Source organism: Oncorhynchus keta, unplaced genomic scaffold (assembly GCF_023373465.1).
Source record: "Oncorhynchus keta strain PuntledgeMale-10-30-2019 unplaced genomic scaffold, Oket_V2 Un_contig_2186_pilon_pilon, whole genome shotgun sequence".
Lineage (NCBI taxonomy): Eukaryota > Metazoa > Chordata > Actinopteri > Salmoniformes > Salmonidae > Oncorhynchus > Oncorhynchus keta.
The window spans coordinates 103869-125824 of NW_026282653.1; the positions used below are offsets into that span (position 1 = coordinate 103869).

Below are 21956 nucleotides of genomic sequence, written 5' to 3' on the forward strand. Positions count from 1 at the left end.
GCTGGGAGGTGACATTCATAATTAGGCTAAACGTGACAATTTCTTATTTCTACAGGGTTCACCCAGGGGAACCAGTTCTGGCTCAACGCAGAGAGCCAGGACTGTCGGACACCCTAACAATTTCCTGTGATGTGGAGAGAGACTCAACTCATGGCAACCAGATCATATGCTACACCGGGCAGGCTTTTGACAGGTGTTATCAGGATTTAGATCTTAAAATGACATACTGTAGGTCTATTGGTTTCCTTACCATGGAAGCAGTCTATGAACAAGGTAAGGCAAGCAATATTGGGTGAACAATAAAGAAGTTTCTAACGAATGAAAACAAACCCTGCACTTTCGGATTCAGATAAAAAAAAATTATTTAAACCCATTCTTATGTCCTCTTACAGCAATGCCTCAAGATGTATGTGATTTATGTCAGTGTGGATGGGATGCCTATTCCCAACGACAATATCCATCGTGGCTCTAACAAGCCTTTAGCCTCCAGCCTCTATGTAAGTGACGTGGGATAACACTTAGTACAGAAGGTCATAAGCTTATGTTCTTGAAAGAGGGTTAATGGCATGTGAACCTTATAAATGAGATCTCTGGAGACGGGGATGGGGTCGAGTGGGTAGGTTGGGTAGTCACAGGACTCATCTGGAGAGAGAGGGGAGACAGAGGTCAAGGCGTAGGGTAGTTCTGTGTGAGTGAGACCAGTGGACTTAATAGGCTGAGTGAATGTGGAGCGGATGTTGTCATCCTTCTTTTTAAAATGGTTGACAAAGTCATCCTTAGAGAGGGAGTGGGAGCACTAACAGTGTGCAATAACAGTGTTTAACATGACTTTTGAATGAATACCTCATCTCTGTACATCACACAAATAATTATCTGTAAGGGAATGAACCTGGGTCTGTAGTAACGCCTCTGGCACTGTGATGCAGTGCCTTAGATCGCTACACTACTCGGGAGCCCCCCCCCCCCTAACTTTTCTGATTAAAGAAAACAATAATACGTTTTATTTCTTTTTAGACAAGACTGTAAATACTGTGATCATAATTTAGGACATTTATTCCAAAGTACTCCCACACATAATAGAGAGTTATATGTGATTGTGTAGAAATGTAAGCAAGGTTTCTTGTTGATGATTCCTGCTGTGAGGGTTTCCTCTGTAGGCTCCATCGGTAATCATTGTATGTTACCAACTGCACAAATATCATAACTGCATATTAAACAAATATTACATTTTTATTATCACACCTAAAAACACAAAATACAAAACATACATAATATACCTACATACTGTATGTATACTATACATTAATACATAATTTCAAACATTGCAAACAATTAGCTAGCCACTCTTTTATATTAACAGAAACATTGACATATACAGTAAAACGTAGGTCCTTCCAGCTCATTCAGTAGCCTTGCTCTAGGTTTGAGTCCAGGTAGTTAGCGATGTCATCATAGTCACCCTCTGAGGAGGACTGGTTGGGGTCAGGAGAGTTCAGGTGGCCCTCCTCCTCATAATCACCACTGTTCCCATCAGCCACTCCTGGGTGACAAAACATGAAAAACAGAATACAGTGTCAGAAAATAGAGTAACATCCCAAATCCCTTATTGTCAAAATAGAGAAGAGGAGAAAAGAGATAAGAGAAGAGATGAGAAGAGAGAACCGCTTGTTACCCCGGTCATGTGAATGGGTAGGATCAAGGTTCCTTGAAGGTATTGTGGGAGAAAGATGTACATACAGTGCCTTGCGAAAGTATTCGGCCCCCTTGAACTTTGCGACCTTTTGCCACATTTCAGGCTTCAAACATAAAGATATAAAACTGTATTTTTTTGTGAAGAATCAACAACAAGTGGGACACAATCATGAAGTGGAACGACATTTATTGGATATTTCAAACTTTTTTAACAAATCAAAAACTGAAAAATTGGGCGTGCAAAATTATTCAGCCCCTTTACTTTCAGTGCAGCAAACTCTCTCCAGAAGTTCAGTGAGGATCTCTGAATGATCCAATGTTGACCTAAATGACTAATGATGATAAATACAATCCACCTGTGTAATCAAGTCTCCGTATAAATGCACCTGCACTGTGATAGTCTCAGAGGTCCGTTAAAAGCGCAGAGAGCATCATGAAGAACAAGGAACACACCGGGCAGGTCCGAGATACTGTTGTGAAGAAGTTTAAAGCCGGATTTGGATACAAAAAAGATTTCCCAAGCTTTAACCAGAAGGGGACTAGGGTTCCAATTTTGGAACACCCCCCCCCCACGTTCAGCTGGAAGGTGGCGCATGGAACGCAAAAATATTCCTAAAAATATTTAACCTCCAAACATTAACCTGTTCAGGATACCACGGTTTACTGCCCCTTCTGGAGGATTTGGGTACCCATATAAAACATGATACATTTTTGTCAAAAGTTGTTAATATATGCAAATAAAAAATATTATCGAATAGAAAACACTCTAAAGCTTTTAAAACCGTTTAAATTATGTCTCTATGTATAGCAGAACTCTCAAAATCTGCATTTTCCCAAAATATCTCTTCTCATCTGAAAAGTTGGGTCACCTTTGACCTCATCGCAAACACCCTTTCCAAACAGTCACAGCACCCGGAAGAGTCTCCACGTGTTCAGCATGATCTCAGCTTTCAATGGGACTTCTCATTGTGAGAATCGCCCGCTCGCGAGAGTTTGAGCACGCGGTAAGCTCTCAGTCACTCAAAAAAACGTGTGCGCAATGGTCAAGTCCTCTTTTCCAAGATCGATTGAACAGTGCTTGTGTTTCTGTTTGTTCTCAAAATTGCTGTACACCTTTATAACATGTTAAAGCTTGATTATGAAGTTAGTTTGACAAGTTTACTCGACATATTATATATTCTTTCGAAGTTTTGGTGCGCAACCACTTCAATTTTGACTACATTTTTACCAAAATCAGGCTATTTTGAGAACCGAAAGACGCAGACTTGAAAACTGAACGCTAATTTGGTGAGTATAATCCCTTACAGGTCGTTTGATGGAAGAATAACAAAGGTAAGGGAATATTTAATGTATTCATTTTGGGTTTCTGTCGACTCCAAGATAGAGGAGTCATTATGCTACTGTGGGAGCGCCGACTCCATATTATAGTCTAGTGAACGCAAAATGTAACGTTAAAATTAAATGTAACAATGCAATTGCATTTAGAAGAAGTGTATCTTGCTATACATATGTAAAACATGCATATTTAGTCAAAGTTTATGATGTGTATTCCTTGTTAGCTGGCGTTATCTGCCGGGCTATCGTCATTTCTCAGGACATTTGGGTAGCATTTTTGAACGATGCATCATTGTAAACAGAGATTTATGGATATATATAGCATATTATTGAAAAAAATGAATGTACTGTGTAACATGTTATATTACTGTCATCTGATGAAGATTTCAAAAGGTTAGTGAAATGATATTTCTTTTAATCCTGCGTTTGTTGATTGCATATTTTTTCCTACTTGGCTATGCTAATGAGCTATGTCTGCGGTGGTGGTTTGACATAAATATGTGCTATGTTTTCGCCGTAAAACATTTTAGAAATCTGACTTGCTGGCTAGATAAACAACTTGTTTATCTTTCATTTGAGCTATTTTACTTGTTAATGTGTGGAGGTTAAATATTTTTAGGAATATTTTTGCGCATTGTGCGTTATGGTAATGAGCTTGAGCTGTAGTCACGCTACCAGCAGAGGAATAAAACTCCCGAGCTGGTTAACAATTCCAATGGCTCAAATGAAAGATAAACACCTTGTTTATCTACCCAGCAAGTCAGATTTCTAAAATGTTTTACGGCGAAAACATAGCACATATTTATGTCAAACCACCACCGAAGACACGGCTAATTTGCATAGCCAAGTTGAAAAAAATATGCAATCAACAAACGCAGGATTAAAAGAAAAATAATGCACTAACCTTTTGAAATCTTCATCAGATGACAGTAATATAACATGTTACACAGTACATTTTTTTTTTCAATAATATGCTATATATATCCATAAATCTCTGTTTACAATGATGCATCGTTCAAAAAATGCTACTCAAATGTCCTGAGAAATGACGATAGCTCCGGCAGATAACGTCAGCTAACAAGGAATACACATCATAAACTTTGACTAAATATGCATGTTCTACATATATATAGTTAGATACACTTCTTCTGAATGCAATCGCTGTGTTACATTTATTTTTAAAGTTACAGGTTTCGTTCACTAGGCTATACTATGAGTCGGCGCTCAAAAAGTAGCTTTATGGCTCCTCTATCTTGGAGTCCACATAAACCCAAATTTACCACATAAATATTCCCTTACCTTTGCTGTTCTTCCATCAGAAGACCTGGAAGGAATTATACTTACCAAAAACAGCGTTTAGTTTTGCAGTCTGTGTCTTTCGGTTCTCAAACACGACACATTTCGGTTGAAATGTAGCCAAAAGTCAAGTGGATGCGCACCAAAACGTTGAACTTACATATTATATGTCGATTAAACTTGTCAAACTAACTTCATAATCAAGCTTTAACATGTTATAAAGGTGTACAGCAATCGTGAGGATGAACAGAAATGCATGCATTGTATAATCGATCTTGGAAATAAGACAGGACCTGAGCAGAGCGCGCATAAAAGTGACCTGTTTTTTCGCGTGACCGAAAGGTTTCGGCCCACCAAAACTCTCGTGAGCGTGCGATTCTCACAATGAGAAGCCCCATTGAAAGCTGAGATCGCGCTGAAGACAGAGAGACTGTTCCCAGACCTGTAACTGCTTGGGAGGGGTGGGGGCGATGACGTCAAAGTTGGGCCAACTTTTATGATGACAAGAGAGAGTTTGGGAGAATGACTGCCCTGAGAGTTCTGCTTTACATACAGACATAATTTAAACGGTTTTAGAAGCTTTAGAGTGTTTTCTATTCAATAATATTTTTTATTTGCATATATTAGCAACTTTTGACAAAAAAAAATTATGTTTACTATGGGCACGCAATTACTCCAGCGGGGGCAGTAGACAGCCCTATCCCGAAGATCCCAAGGAGCACTGTGCAAGCGATAATATTGATAATATTGAAATGGAAGGAGTATCAGACCACTGCAAATCTACCAAGACCTGGCCGTCCCTCTAAACTTTCAGCTCATACAAGGAGAAGACTGATCAGAGATGCAGCCAAGAGGCCCATGATCACTCTGGATGAACTGCAGAGATCTACAGCTGAGGTGGGAGACTCTGTCCATAGGACAACAATCAGTCGTATATTGCACAAATCTGGCCTTTATGGAAGAGTGGCAAGAAGAAAGCCATTTCTTAAAGATATCCATAAAAAGTGTCATTTAAAGTTTGCCACAAGCCACCTGGGAGACACACCAAACATGTGGAAGAAGGTGCTCTGGTCAGATGAAACCAAAATTGAACTTTTTGGCAACAATGCAAAACGTTATGTTTGGCGTAAAAGCAACACAGCTCGTGGTCCTTCTGTAGCTCAGTTGGTAGAGCATGGCGCTTGTAACGCCAGGGTAGTGGGTTCGATCCCCGGGACCACCCATATGTAGAATGTATGCACACATGACTGTAAGTTGCTTTGGATAAAAGCGTCTGCTAAATGGCATATATTATTATTATATTATATATATATCATCACCCTGAACACACTATCCCCACTGTCAAACATGGTGGTGGCAGCATCATGGTTTGGGCCTGCTTTTCTTCAGCAGGGACAGGGAAGATGGTTAAAATTGATGGGAAGATGGATGGAGCCAAATACAGGACCATTCTGGAAGAAAACCTGATGGAGTCTGCAAAAGACCTGAGACTGGGACGGAGATTTGTCTTCCAACAAGACAATGATCCAAAACATAAAGCAAAATACAATGGAATGGTTAAAAAATAAACATATCCAGGTGTTAGAATGGCCAAGTCAAAGTCCAGACCTGAATCCAATCGAGAATCTGTGGAAAGAACTGAAAACTGCTATTCACAAATGCTCTCCATCCAACCTCACTGAGCTCGAGCTGTTTTGCAAGGAGGAATGGGAAAACATTTCAGTCTCTCGATGTGCAAAACTGATAGAGTCATACCCCAAGCGACTTACAGCTGTAATCGCAGCAAAAGGTGGCGCTACAAAGTATTAACTTAAGGGGGCTGAATAATTTTGCACGCCCAATTTTTCAGTTTTTGATTTGTTAAAAAAGTTTGAAATATCCAATAAATGTCGTTCCACTTCATGATTGTGTCCCACTTGTTGTTGATTCTTCAAAAAAAAATACAGTTTTATATCTTTATGTTTGAAGCCTGAAATGTGGCAAAAGGTCGCAAAGTTCAAGGGGGGCGAATACTTTCGCAAGGCACTGTATAGGGAGGAACATAATACTGTAACACAAGAGAAAGATACACTTAGAGTGCATTTGCCATTCTGGTAAAATGCATTGGCTATTGTATAGGACAGGAGGCCAGAGTAAGGCCATGAGAGCATAGGACAGCTGGACATACCAAGGTCAGAGGGACATACAAAGGAGGGTGTCAGCCAAATGACCAACTGATGGACTATAGACATAGGCCATATATTTGTAGGACATGAAGATGCTGAAGGAATGTCAGAAGAGACACATAGTCTACGAGTCCTAATAAGGACAGACATACCAAAGAACACACCAGGCTGAACGTAGGGGGGCCCATAGCATAAGATAGGCATGTATTATTTTTGGGACATGAAGAGGTCCTGTCACCATTATGACTTAACTGAAAGCGGATATGGGCATTAGCGAGCTGAACAAGCAGGATGCACAGATTGGGATATAATGGTGGCAGATGGACTGAGGGAAGTAACTTCATTTGCATGTGGGATGGACTCATATGTTGTATGTGTATAAATCAGAGCCAGTGCTCTGGACAAGGGTGTGTTCCGCGGACCATCTAAGCTTCTGACATGTTTGTATTAAAAGCCTATATTGAATTCACAAGTTCTTGTAAGTGTTACATTTTGTTAAGATTCTCCACGACAGTATCAGGTGGTTATTTGCATTGTGGGTAACTGGAGGTTGCCATGGATCCATTCCTTCTGGGAGAGAAAAATAAAGGTACAGCTTGAATAGAAAATTAACTAAGCAATTGAAACATTAGCACAGTGACTTGTTTCCAGTGCTGTCTGCTCCTATTGCATCCATAGGGACTGGCATTTTTCCAGGTCGGGTCCCATAAAGTTAGGAAAAAGTCAGGGACATACCTGATGTCACTAGATTCTCTACATCTTTGCCTGTGTTTTCATAGCATTCCTCGGAGGAGGTGCTGGAAGAATCAAAGGAGTCCACTGCAGCAGAAGTAAACACAAATCATCATTAGATTGTCTCATGCTTTTCACTGAATTGTTCATTCTTGAGTTCAAAAGGTGACCCTCTGGGAAGGTGACTGACGAGCAACCCTAGTTGCTAGGGGAGAAGGAAGGGGTGGGAAACATGGTTTCCAGGAGTAGGGGGGATTGTTGTTGGCTGGGAGGGTTTGGGGGAATGGGATGGGAGGTTGGGGGTATAAGCCCATTATTCATTTTTATACTGAATTTATTATTCTTTAAACTCTATGTATTTCTTACTGTTATTTTGATTTTGGTTAGCAGCCTACTTGTACATGTTTTATAAACTTAAACATTGAATGGTATAATGTACCTTTAAACCCCCTATCAAAAAATTGACATAACAAATAAAACAAATAAAAAGTGACCCTCACCACTTGGGGGCCCTAAATTGCATCCTGGATCTTGGTCAACAATGCCTCCTATGAAAACGGTATGGTTGTCTCCTGCATGTGCTACAGACGTCACATTGCTGGTGAATAACTCACATTTAAAACTTATTTGCTATCAAATGTTGTGCATTTGTGTCTGTCATGTAGGACAGGCATTGAGACCGTTATTGGAGTGCACCACTAAATATGGACTCACCTTCCTCAGATAGACTGTCCAGAGCTGTAGCCCTCATAAAAGGGTTCCTGGTATCTTGTTTGTATCGTATAGAATCTGAATTACAAGTGAGAGTTAAGATTTATTAGCTAAACAACAGTGGAGACTGCTGAGAGGATAACGGCATAAATTAATGGCTGGACCAGCGCAAATGGAATGGCATCAAACACATAGCAGACATGTATTTGATACCATTCCACTCTTTCCGCTCCAGCCATTACCACAAGCCCATCATCCCCAATGAAGGTGCCACCAACCTCCTGTGCTACACAAATATGAGTAGTGTAGTCCAAAATGATTGTGTATTTTGGAGTCTTGATTAGCCCTTCTGAAGTGCAATGCTTAGTTAAAATATGTAAGAATTAAATGTGATTTGGGAGAAAAAAATACACTGTTTACTCTGAAAGGTGGTCATATGCACAGCTGCCTCGGTGCTTAGATCACACTGCTCATAGTCTGTATCCACTGAGGTGCTGTCCACACTACTCTGGGTCCACTGATATCTGGGATTTGATGGGACTGCAAAGCAAAACAAAAGAGAAATGAAACAATGTTCACTATCTTTACAGAGAGTTACCAAAAATGTTATACAAATCAAAACAGATTTGATAATGTGTGGTAATGTGGGTCTAGATGAAGTAGTAGCTCTGTACAGAGGAAAACAGGGTCAAAGAGGCGTGTTCTAATTCACTAACCATCATTTTCTGTTGGGCTACTGGTTGTGACCTTGATGAGATTCACAGAGTCCCGGTAGTCGTTGTCATGCTCAGTTGGCGTTTGCAGGTTAGCATGTCGGTGCTGGACTAAGAGAGCTATGGACAGTAAAAACACATGCTGTAATATTAGAGTATCAGCTTCTATCCAATCCAAAATTATATATATTGGATTATATAGTTGATTCTACAGAAATTATGCAAATTGCAGTCCCACCCCTAAATAACAATTTAAAAAATGACATTTATTTACGTGTTGATATGGTCTTAATTAATTGAATACAAGGCAATAACAAACCTATTGTTAAATTAATATAGTACAAAGTCATTGTTTATAAATATATTTCTATAGAGGTCGCTGTCCTAAACCCGGACTCCTAAATGTAATGTTTAAAAATAAAAGCAATTAAGGATTTCTGTAATTTTTTAACACCATTTCAGAGCATCTTGAGTTGTTCTATTATTACATTGAAATATGCTAATCTAATTTGTAGTTGTGTGTATATATATATATATATATATATATATATATATATATATATATATATATATATATATATATAAAAACGTTTTGGGGCAGAAATGCCTTCTCGAAAATGTGAACTTTCATGTGCCTCTGTAAATACGGATAAAATTGTGAAATTATGAGCCTAGTTGGTTTAGCCCCAGAAAAAGTCAGCAGCCTTCCCGCTAGCCATGATTGGCTGAGATAATTAGTGGGCTGGACATGCCAAGAGAGGAGTTCGGACTGGTCTGCCATGTAGCGTGCTTCTGTCTATAAAATGAGCTGGTCAGTATGTGTAGGTAATCCTTTCTACCATGGCTTTTTTGAAAGATATCACATAGTAGAACTGCACAAGTGTTGCTTTCCACTTTCTGGAGGACAGAGTTTTGAAATCAGTGGACTTAGAGTTTGGATAGCTAAGAAGATGGAGAAAATTCTGGCGTTTGATCGCTTAATAAGAAAATGGAGAAAATTCTGGCGTTTGATCGCAGATATGCAGACGGAGTTGAAAACAGAACACACAAAATATCTGTCAAACTAAGGGCAAACATGTAATCAGTGACAAAGAGGGAGAAGCGCCCATCCGTGCATACAGGTAAGACAGTCTAGCTCGCTACATTTTTAGATATTACACATTTCTAATTTTGTCAGAAAGTTGTTTTCATTTCAAGTTAAAGTGTACTGTTAGGTAGCTAGCTAACGTTAGCTGGCTGGCTAGCTAGCAAACGTTACTTGTATGATCTCTGTAGTAATATTATTTGTATCTCAGAGCCATTTGCATTGCTAGTTATAGCCAATGTTAGTTAGTTAACATTGAACCTGGTTGGTTAGCTACGTGCAGATTCATGCAGGGTAGTAACGTTATGAGTTGGGATTATGATTCATTATTTAGCTAGCTAGCTACATGTCTAAGCAAAATACTCCACTATGCAAGTAACTATTTCAATAGAACATTTATGATGTCACTGCAACAACTGTTGATAGATGTAGCTGGTAAATTCGCTCTGGCTATCTACTCCGTTTTCAGAGCACTTTTGTCTGAGTGTGCCAGAGCGCAGAATAACTGATGTATTTAAGAACGCTCAACACACATTGAATATGGCCGGTGTCAGTAAAGGTTGGCAAAAGAGCGTAATTAAATTGTTCCCAGCAGCACAGTTGCAGTCACCAACGGATAACATAAAAACATCCTAACAACTCTGCTAGGGCAAGTAAAATAGTCAGAGTAAGTTGTTCTCTCATTTGTGTATGGAAGTAGATAGCAAGCTCGCCAACATTATCCAGTTAGATTGGGTGCTTGACTGCTGCTGTTAGGTCAGAACGCTCGGATCAACCCTACTCCTCAGCGAAAGAGTCCAGTGTGCACTCTGAACGCTCTGAAAGCGAAGCGCTCTGACAATGCTCTAAGTTTACGAACGCCCAGAGCACACTCCCTCACTCAATATTAAATTTACGAACACACCCGTAGTATAAACCAGCTTTTAGTCTTGAAATATTTGGTTGTTTAGTACATAGCCTCACATGTGAATCCTTAAAAAGATGGGTGGGGTTAAAGTTTAAGAGGGTGTGAACAACGCTGAATGGGTGTAGACAAAGAAGAGCTCTCCAGTAGGTACCAAAACATTCAAACGCCATTTTCTCAAAAGTGAAGTAACAAGTTAATCAACTTTCAAAGCAGAATTACTTTCCAATTGTTCCTCAACTGTAGTGTAGGATATATAATTTTCCAGCTCTGAGTCTCTACTTTTATCCAATGTAAAAACTGTTGCTACATAAGACCGAATCGAGCCAGTTGGTCACATACAGTGCCTTGCGAAAGTATTCGCCACCCGAACTTTGCGACCTTTTGCCACATTTCAGGCTTCAAACATAAAGATATAAAACTGTATTTTTTGTGAAGAATCAACAACAAGTGGGACACAATCATGAAGTGGAACGACATTTATTGGATATTTCAAACTTTTTTAACAAATCAAAAACTGAAAAATTTGGCGTGCGGACTATCTAAGATTCTGACATGTTTGTATTAAAAGCCTATATTGAATTCACAAGTATTAGTAGTATAAGTTAATACTACAAAGTATTAACTTAAGGGGGCTGAATAATTTTGCACGCCCAATTTTTCAGTTTTTGATTTGTTAGAAAAGTTTGAAATATCCAATAAATGTCGTTCCACTTCATGATTGTGTCCCACTTGTTGTTGATTCTTCACAAAAAAATACAGTTTTATATCTTTATGTTTGAAGCCTGAAATGTGGCAAAGGTTCAAGGGGGCCGAATAATTTCGCAAGGCACTGTATATCAAATATGCAATACAAACAAAGTGTGTGAGTAGTACTGTATATATGTCTATCATACATATGTTGTAAGAAATGTGCGCTAGTTTGGGAAAAATAGGATACAAATTAGATATTTTTTCCAATCCCCAATTTGCACCACTTCTGTAGAATAACCCATTTACAAAGCTATATTACAGTATGAACTGCCAGATACATGGACATATGATGCATGGAGATCACTGAATGTATGTGGCAGTTTGGGACCAACCATCTCTCCTCCTGTAGTGGCAGCAAAGCAGAACGTTTGTGACCAGAGCCATGAGCAAAAGGAAGGATAGGGAGATGCACCCCAGCAGCTCTAGGGACATGGAGAATGGGAAGCCATCATTTGAAACACTGGCTGTAGTCACTAGGCCTAGGAAGTAAACAAAATACAGGAACAAAATACAATTTTACACACATTTGATCTTGAATATATTACATTCTCAAAAGCCTGAATAGTTTTGTCAATCTTAAAATTCAGACTCAGGTTTAACTTTTTCACCTGGCCTCCTGCTTAATACTGTTGTAGTTGCTTCTGTTGTAACTGGAAGATATCGTCCATGTGATCCTGTGAGAAAAGGTACAGTAGAAAATATTTGTTTCTGCTTCAAGTATCACATGTCCTTCAGTGGTTTGTCAGAGTCAGTAAATTGTAATCACTGTATACATTAATTAAATATTTATTTAGTTCACAAATAATCTCACTTACCACTACAAATAAGTCCAGCCGCTTTAGAGTCAGCGCACAATGTTGTCTTGTTGGCATACTCCTTACACTGCCAAAGGTCTGTGTGATTTGGAAAGCATTGGTAGTACCACAGGGTACTATCATTGTGAGTGAAAGGGGGTATGAAAGCTAGAAAATGAACTGGCTCCCCACAGCCCAACATGGAACACACCATTGAGGCTTCCTCCTTCCCCCAGCAGGTATCACACACTGTCCCCCATGATCCATTACGGTGGATCTCCACTTTACCAGAACAGCGGTCCACACCTCCGGTCAGCCTCACTGCCTTCAGCTCTGTAAAGGAGGTAGAGAAAAGAGTGACCATGAAGATCTTTAGATGAATAAAGAGAAGTTGGTGCAATCTGGGTGTTAGTAGGTTTAATAATGTTTGTAGTGTGTATGAAACATCAGGGTGACAGTTACCTGAGCATACCACCCCAGCATCCTCCTTGTGCCCACAGTCATGGCTTTCATCTGACGCTGGGCACTGCCACAGGTTTTCCTCTTTGCCAGTACATTTCAGCTCATCCAGGTAGATGGGATCCTTGCCCTGAGGGAAGGCACCACCCTGCCCTGTCACACTCAAAGCATACCCACAGCCAAGCTGGGCACATACCACATCAGCGTCCCTCAAGTCCCACTCATCGTCACACACCGTGCCCCACTGCTGCCCCTCTCTCCACAGCTCTACACGTCCAGCACAGCGGTGCTCGCCTCCAGCCAGCCTCACAGCCTGATGCTCTACAACCACAGACACAAGTACTGTATATGAGTTTCAATAAACATGATTTGCTCTACTCAACCCCTAGAGTTAGGGTTAGTGTGCAACTCATGTGATTCAGCTTGAAAAACTATGTGATGTAATGCATATGGTACATTTGTAGAAAATAACAGACTGTATGATCAACAATATAAAGTATCCTATTATAATTTTAAATGTATTTTGTGAAATGAGAGCATATGATGAAATGCCTGTCTATTCAAACCGTGTCTTACCACAAACGACATCGGACACCATTGTGCAATTCATCCTCACAACATGGGAACAGTTCTGAAGATGATATTCATGGTAGGTGCAGTTTGTGAGGCAGGTACTGTTGGGTGGTGCGCTGGTCTCATTAAGACTGTAGACTCCACCACAGCCAAGTTCCATACAGATCTGATGGGCTACTTGGTCTCTGGACTCTGCAGTGAATGTGACTGAAGTCCATATCTCATCTCTAAGGATCCTGGGACTCCAGGAGCATGCATTGGATTGTTGAGTTATATAGGGCTCAGCTGTAAATGAGACATTTTAAGTGAATGAAGTCTAACTATTAAACGATATCACTAAATTAAATCGTAATGGTATAAGAGTGGGAGGGATTGAATGATTCCATATGTAGGCTGTATTTGTAACATAATGGATGGTCATACTTTATAGAGAGAAAACGTTATGGGTATTAATGTGCAGAATGCAGGAACATTTAAGATCTTGATGAGTGGGTGAAATAGTTTTACAACATAGCACTGTAATTTAGTGCCTATCAAACTCTTGGTTGGAATGCACCTGCAAAGTTCAAACACAGCAGCAAAGCCTTAACCACCTCCACATCCTGTTTGACATTCTTTTGACACTGAACAAAAACATTCATATGGAGAGCACACAATGGGGTTTAACCAAGCACAAGTGGTTTCAAACTCTGCACCAAATGCTTTATTAATGCTCTGAGAACTGGATCATTTGGGGTGGTCTGGTCATGATGCATGAGAGTGTCTGTGAATGATGGAGTAAAATGACAAAGCCAGCAGTAATGAATGGAGATATTTTTGTTATCCATTGTGAATGGAGATAAGTGTGTGTGGCTTTGTCAGAAAGTAAAAATAAATATAGCAACTCACTTTGAGTCTTATTAAGCTCTGATTGTGATGCATTTTTTCCAGTTTGAGAGGAGTCATCTGTATATGCTGAAAGAAAGTTGAAAAATGGCACATCCCTTTAGATCACAGATATAGCAATGACATGTACCATTATTTTATTGGTTAGAGTGTCAATGCTATTGTGACCTCCTTTGACCACTAGGACTTCCCACATGGAAGACTTTCAAACTAACCACTTGACCAAGCACTATCCTTTGTTGTTAATCCAGCATGTGAGATGCATGTGAAATGTGGTAAGATGACTTGAGCCATAAAGCCCTGTGGCCTAACCACCTGCTTACTGTACAAAGTAGTTAGTGGTAGTAGTTTATTATATTTTCCATGTAGGCCGTACAGTGTTTATTATTACATTAAAAGTAAAACAAAAATAAGGGTTATCCAGCTAGCAGATTTGGTTCCTTGGAAGTTGTGGGAACATGGTTTTGAGAACAAAGACATGAGTTTCATGACCGGGAAAACATTTTTTTAAACGTTCTGAGAATGGAAGTGAACATTTTGCCTGTTCTGGGAACGTTGGATTTGAGGTTTTATTCAAGTTCTGAGAACAAAAATTATAGGTCATTTGAAGGTAATTAAATAAAGTTCTAAGAACATATTTCGATAAGACTTTTAATAACACTGCTAGCTTAGTTTGGGTTAACTCCCAGCATAGATCGAAATTATTTTGCTTTGGCATTAATCATGCAAAAATTTTTTTTAATTATTGTGGCACAGCATCAATATGATTCAAACCAATTACCTATTGTTCTCTAGTCATGTAATTTAGTCCACTGTGCCACCAGGATGGAGCGAGCATGCCATGTTGTTTTTAACTCATAACAAAGCGGTTAATTTTAGTCTAAGTACTGAAATTCCCACAGAATAAACATATGGTTCTCAGAACATTATGTGTGAGCTGAGATAATTCCTTCACTGCTATTGTTATTCAAATACATAATATGTGTGCCTTTTTTGCCTTATGTAAAATGTGTAATACATAAAATCCAAAAGGTGTTTCAAATCCTTAGCTGTGGACTGGTTAGCATCTGTCTAGTACTCTTCACATGAATAAACAAATGTTATCTTCACTTATCGGGTGTGACAGAATCAAGGTTACTTTTACTGTAAATATTAAACAAGTAAATCAAAGAGAATAGATCATAAAGAAATTATTGTGTAGAGTGGCATCTATTACCTTGACAAGATTGAAGCGTTTGGAGGATTAAAATGAGTATCACCAAATGCATAGTGTATTTGTCTATTCAGACACACTATTGGAAAATAAAACAATGAAAACAGGAAAATGTAAGTTTCCCTTGATATCTAGCTCTGATCACTGCATAACCCCAAACTGTGTGAAAATGTCATCCGGAGCGCTCTTTTCTGTGCCTGTACAATGCGTGGTTTCCTCTCTTGTTCCTCTGGCATAGGCCATCAATTCACATTTCCTCTATAACACCAAATAGCTAGTGTGTGCTCACATAAGCCTACTCACAACATATGAAATATGTCAAGAAACTAAGAACACCTGATTGGGTCTGTCACTAAAAGACCAGTCCAGTCTAAGTTCATTATTAGAACATAGTCAAATATTTTAAATTCATTTTTTTTTTATTAACCTGAATTTTATTGACCCTGCCAACAGTCATAGTTGTTTGTCATCAGAAATGTAATGTGGGCGGGAAATTAATGTAGAGAATTCATGATTCAAAAACTAAATATCATGTTAGTCAACGATAGTACAGTAAGTAGCCTGTACTGTCTAAAAAGGGCTTCAGTTTCTTTTATACCCTTACCCGAGGTAGAACGAAATACAACCATCTCTAATGCCTCTAATTTATTACATTGATTGTTGAGAGGGGAAAAAAACTGAAAAAGTTGTTTTATTGATAGATACTGTGACACCCCCTAAACTCAAAACTTCCAGAATAATGTCGGGCTGAAGGCGAGGGGGGCCACATTATCACGTTTCAGGGAAGACCCAGATGCAGACAATGTCGAAGTAACAAAAGTTTATTACTAGAACAGGGGAAGGCAAAATGACAGGACAAGGGCATGCAGAGGTCAATATTCCAGATCAGCAACAGACAAACGGAGAACACAGGTATACAGTGCCTTGCAAAAGTACTCATCTCTCTTGGCATTTTTCCTATGATGTTGCATTACAACCTGTAATTGAAGTTGATTTTTATTTGGATTTCATATAATGGACAAAATAGTCCAAATTGTTGAGTTGAAGTGAAATATGTTGCTATGTTGCTGTGTCTATGGTGCTATTGTCTATATTGTAATTGTTTTTAATAACCTGCCCAGGGACTGCGGTTGAAAATTAGCTGGCTGGCTAAAACCGGCACTTTTACTGAAACGTTGATTAATGTGCACTGTCCCTGTAAAAATAAAATAAACTAAACTAAACTAAATAAAAAAGAAACTTGTTTAAAAATTTAAAAAAATAAAAAGATCTGGTGCAACCAATTACCTTTAGATGTCACATAATTAGTTAAATAAAGTCCACCTGTGTGCAATCTAAGTGTCACATGATCAGTCATATGACCTCAGTATATATACACCTGTTCTGAAAGGCCCCAAAGTCTGCAACACCACGAAGCAAGTGGCACCACCAAGCAAGTGGCAATATGAAGACCGAGGAGCTCTCCAAACAGGGACAAAGTGATGCGGAAGTACAGATCAGGGTTGGGTTATAAAAAAATAGCAGAAACTTTGAACATCCCACGGAGCACCATTAAATCCATTATTAAAAAATGTAAAGAATATGGCACCACAACAAACCTGCCAAGAGAAGGCAGCCCACCAAAACTCACAGACCAGGCAAGGAGGGCATTAATCAGAGAGGCAACAAAGAGACCAAAGATAACCCTGAAAGAGCTGCAAAGATACACAATGGAGATTGGAGTATCTGTCCATAAGCCCACTTTAAGCTGTACACTCCACACAGCTGGGATTTACGGAAGAGTGGCCAGAAAAAAAACATTGTTTTCACCAAAATGCATGTGGGAGACTCCCCAAACATTTTTTATTTTATTTCACCTTTATTTAACCAGGTAGGCTAGTTGAGAACAAGTTCCCATTTGCAACTGCGACCTGGCCAAGATAAAGCATAGCAGTAGGAACAGACAACACAGAGTTACACATGGAGTAAACAATTAACAAGTCAATAAACACAGTAGAAAAAAAAGAGAGTCTATATACATTGTGTGCAAAAGGCATGAGGAGGTAGGCGAATAATTACAATTTTGCAGATTAACACTGGAGTGATAAATGATCAGAGGGTCATGTACAGGTTGTCACGTTCTGACCTTTATTTCCTGTGTTTTGTATTTAGTTAGTATGGTCAGGGCGTGAGTTGGGTGGGCAGTCTATGTTTGTTTTTCTATGTTTTGGGTATTTCTATGTTTCGGCCTAGTATGGTTCTCAATCAGAGGCAGGTGTCATTAGTTGTCTTTGATTGAGAATCATACTTAGGTAGCCTGGGTTTCACTGTGTGTTTGTGGGTGATTGTTCCTGTCTCTGTCTTTGCACCAGATAGGACTGTTTTGAGTTTTCACATTTCACAAAACATGCAGAATAATGTCGTGGGCCACATTTTCATGTTTCAGGGAAGAGCCAGATGCAGACTATGTCAAAGTAACAAAAGTGTATTACTAGAACAGGGGGAAGGCAAAATGACAGGACAAGAGCAGACAGAGGTGAGTAATCCAGATCAGCAACAGACAAACAGAGAACACAGGTATAAATACACTTGGGTCAATGGGGAAGATGGGCAACACCTGGAAGGGGGGGGGGGCAAGCACAAAGACAGGTGAAACAGATCAGGGTGTGACAGTACCTCCCCCTCTAGGGGCGCCACTTGGTGTCCTACCTGGGCGCATACCCGGTTGGAAACAGGAGACAAAGGGCTGTGAGACATGGGTTTGTTTCTAGACACATGAAAAGTGGGATTTATACAGAGGGTACGAGGCAACAGAAGACAAACAGCAGAGGGGCTAATGATCATGGAGATAGGGAAAGTTTGCAGGACTCGGGTGGACAGTCATACCCTCTGCCCGGGATGATGCCGGGGTCCGGTGGCGGTCCACTTGTTGTTGATACCTGGGGATGGTCTTGAGAAGAGCAGACTGGGTTCTCTTCCAGGTACGACGTCAGAAGCCGACAAACATCTGGGCCAAGGGTATGCCAACCTCTTCGTCTTGCTATAGGAAGAGCGGGGGCTGATAACCCAGGGAAACCTCAACGGGCGAGAGACTCGTGGCAGAGAAAGGAAGGGAGTTGCGGGCATATTCAACCCACACTAGTTGCTGTCTCCAGGTGGTTGGGTTGGCGGAGTCCAGGCAGCGAAAAGTAATCTACAGGTCTTGGTTGGCTCGCTCAGACTGGCCGTTGGACTGGGGGTGGTACATTGAGGACAGGCTGGCTGAGAACCCAATGAGTGTGCAGAAAGCTTTTCAGAAACGGGACCAGAACTGAGGACCCCGGTCGGAGACCATGTCCACTGGGAGTCCATGGATCCGGAAGATGTGCTGGGCCGTCCCTTTGGCAGAGGGTAGCTTGGGGAGAGGAATGTAGTGGGGGGCAATGGAAAACCAGTCCACTACTGTCAGGATGGCGGTGTTGCCGTCAGACTGGGGAAGACCAGGGATGGTGAGGAACAGGCAGTGGTTGAAGGAAACCAGCCGGAGCTTGCCGGGAAGTCTTGTTCTGCACACAGATCGTGCATGCGGCAACGAATGCGGAGAAGCCAGGAACAATGGTAGGCCACCAAAAGTGTTGTCTCACAAAGGTATGCACAGTCCAGAACCGAGGAGCGGACAGCATCAGGAACAAAACATCCAGTTATTTGGGCCCTCCCTGGGGTTCAGCTGGAAATGCTGTGCCTCACAAACCTGCTTCCCTATTCCCCAGCTGATTGCTCTTACCAGGCTCGAGATGGGAAGGATGGTCTCGGGTTCTAGGGGTGTGGCCGCGTGGCTATAGCGGTGTGACAGCACATCCGGCTCAACATTGTTGGATCCTGGTCGGTATGAGAGGGAGAAGTTGAACCGGGTGAAATGCAGGGCCCCCCTAGCTTGCCTGGAGTGACGCTTGGCGGTGCTGAGGTTTTCCAGGTTCTTGTGGTCTGTCCATAAAATGAATGTATGTCCCGCCCCCTCTAGCCAGTGCCTCCCCTCCTCCAACGGCATTCTTCACCGCGAGAAGCTCATGATTCCCCACATCGTAGTTCCTCTCCATGGCGTTGACGCAGGAGAAGATGAGGCAGGGATGGAACTTGAGGTCCAGGGCAGAACACTAGGACAGGACAGCACCCACTCTGGCATCCAGGGCATCGGCCTCCACAATAAACTGGTGGGACGGGTCTGGATGAACCAAGATAGGAGCTGGGGTGAAACGGTGTTTGAGATCCAGGAACGCCCGGTCAGCAGCTGGGGACCATGTGAACGTAACCTTGGGAGAGGTGAGTGCAGACAGGGGGGAAGCCAGGGTGCTGTAACCCCGGAAAAAACGGCAATAGAAGTTGATGAATCCCAAGAAACGTTGCAGATGCACTCTGGATGTAGCCTGGGGCCAATACACCAATGCTCTCACCTTCATGGGATCCATCTGTACACTCCCTGTACACTCTCTCTCACCAACCCAGGACAGGGATGGTGGAGCAATGGAATTCGCACTTCGCACTTGTCCAGGAGGCTTTGGAGAACCTGTCGGATCTGGAGCATGTGTTCTTGGGCAGAGCGGGGGAAAACGAGGATGCCGTCGAGGTAGACGAAGACAAACCGGTTCAACATGTCGCAGAGAACATCATTCACTCGAGCCTGGAACACAGCCAAATGGCATGACCAGATAGTCGTGGTGACCACTGGTCGTGTTGAAGGCTGTCTTCCCCTCGTCCCCTTCCCATATCCACGCGGTGCCCAGCGTCATCTGGGTTATAGTTCATGATCAGCTCCTTTGTCTTGATCACATTGAGGGAGAGGTTGTTGTCCTGGAACCACGCTGCCAGGTCTCTGACCTCCTCCCTACAGGCTGTCTCATCATTGTCGGTGATCAGGCCTACACTGTTGTGTCGTCAGCACACTTAATGATGGTGCTGGAGTCATGCTTGGCCACGCAGTCATGGGTGAACTGGGACTACAGGAGGGGACTAAGCATGCACCCCTGAGGGGCCCCAGTGTTGAGAATCAACGTGGCGGATGTGTTGTTGCCTACCCTTACCACCTGGGGGCGGCCTATCAGGAAGTCTCGGATCCAGTTGCAGAGGGAGGTGTTTAGTCCCAGGGTCCTTAGCTTACTGATGAGCTTTGGGGCACTATGGTGTTGAACGCTGATCTGTAGTCAATGAACGGCAATCTCACATACGTGTTCCTTTTGTCCAGGTGGGAAAGGGCAGCTTTGAGTGCGATTGCGCTTGCGTCACCTGTGGATCTGCTGTGGCGGTATGCGAATTGGAGTGGCATTACAGTGTTGATGTGAGCCATGACCAGCCTTTCAAAGCACTTCATGTCTACCGACGAGTGGCAGTAATGTGGCAGTAATTATTTAGGCAAGTTACCTTCACATTCTTGGGCACAGGGACTATGGTAGTCTGTTTGAAACATGTAGGTGTTACAGACTCGGTCAGGGAAGTTAAAAATGTCAGTGAAGACACTTGCCAGTTGGTCCTCGCATGCTTTGAGTACATGTTCTGGTAATCTGTCTGGCCCCGCGGCTTTGTGACTGTTGACCTGTTTAAAGGTCTTTCTCACATTGGCTTCATGATCATACAGTCGTACGGAACAACTGGTGCTTTTGTAAGCTTCAGTGTTGCTTGCCTAGAAGCGAGCATATTTAGCTCGTATTTAGCTCGCTCGGTTGGCTCGCATCACTGGGCTGCTCGCAGCTGGGTTTCCCTTTGTAGTGCATAATATTTTTTAAGCCCTGCCACATTCGACGAGCGTCAGAGCAGGTGCAGCAGGATTCAATCTTAATCCTGTATTGACGCTTCGCCTGTTTGATGATTTGTCTGAGGGCATAGCGGAATTTCTTATAAGTGTCCAGCTCCTTGAAACTTGCAGCTCTAGCCTTTAGCTCGGTGCGGATGTTGCCTGTAGCTTTTGGTTGGGAAATGTACGTACTGTCACTGTGGAGACGACATCATCGATGCACTTATTGATGAAGCCGGTGACTGAGGTGGTATACTCCTCAATTCATTCCAATTTTGGTAGTATTTACTTTTTTACAGTATAATACAATCATTTTTAAAGTATTGTACTGTGTGTCATTACACAGTACCTTTTTTAATACCGTATTTATATTACAGGAAGGGTAGCTGCTGCCTTGGCAGCAGCTAATGGGATCCATAATACATACCAATACAAACACAGAAGTTGTTCTGTAAAATGTAATACAGACTTTTACTTCCCAACAAGCTGTGTGTCAAATTCATGGCAACCCCTTTACATTGTACTTCATAACTCAATTGATTCTCATGATAATGGCATATTTTCAATTAGTTAACATTTTTCTTTTGTATGTGGGCTTATTGAATTCTCAAGTTTATAAACAATAAACTATTCTACTTTAGGTGTTCACTGCTAGAGAATAAATGAAAACAAGGATGGACTATTAGCTATCAAGTCTTATAATTTGAAATGCATGTACTACTGTATTACTACTGATTTTTACAGTAACTTACAGCCAGTCAGTTGCCTGTAAGTTACTGTAAAAAAGGTAGAGTATGTTACAGTACCATATTTTACGATATCCAATACTGTTACTATCATTTTAGAACTGTGTTTTTTATGGTAACTTACAGGCTGCCTGAAAGTTACCGTAAAACAAAAATAC

At 41.3% G+C, this 21956-nt stretch overlaps 1 protein-coding gene across 7 annotated transcripts; it reads right to left on the minus strand.

Annotated features, from left to right (window-relative positions):
- Positions 1-1211: 1211 nt before the first annotated feature.
- Positions 1212-15519, minus strand: LOC118378826 (T-cell differentiation antigen CD6-like). 7 transcript variants are annotated; one of them, XM_035765817.2, is made up of 14 exons: positions 15313-15518; positions 14100-14165; positions 13215-13496; positions 12642-12959; positions 12201-12512; positions 11994-12059; positions 11718-11864; positions 8648-8764; positions 8352-8471; positions 7935-8009; positions 7721-7801; positions 7224-7307; positions 6978-7055; positions 1392-1540 (listed from the first exon to the last, which is right to left on the minus strand). In XM_035765817.2, coding segments are annotated over exons 1-14 (1800 nt in total). In that variant the 5' UTR covers positions 15365-15518; the 3' UTR covers positions 1392-1538. The 7 variants fall into 7 exon arrangements, with proteins under 7 accessions (XP_035621708.1, XP_035621712.1, XP_035621711.1 ...); XM_035765816.2 differs by having other exon boundaries at positions 6978-7058; XM_035765815.2 differs by lacking the exon at positions 6978-7055 and having other exon boundaries at positions 1212-1540; positions 15313-15517.
- Positions 15520-21956: the final 6437 nt, after the last annotated feature.

Excerpts from the sequence above, each read along its gene's own strand:
- LOC118378826 (XM_035765815.2), bottom strand. The coding sequence starts at position 15,364 with ATGCATTTGGTGATACTCATTTTAATCCTCCAAACGCTTCAATCTTGT. Across the intron at positions 7,308-7,720 it reads CAATTTAGGGCCCCCAAGTG|TGGACTCCTTTGATTCTTCC; the intron begins GTGAGGGTCACT and ends CTTCTGCTGCAG. Across the intron at positions 1,541-7,223 it reads AGAGAATCTAGTGACATCAG|GAGTGGCTGATGGGAACAGT; the intron begins GTATGTCCCTGA and ends TTTGTCACCCAG.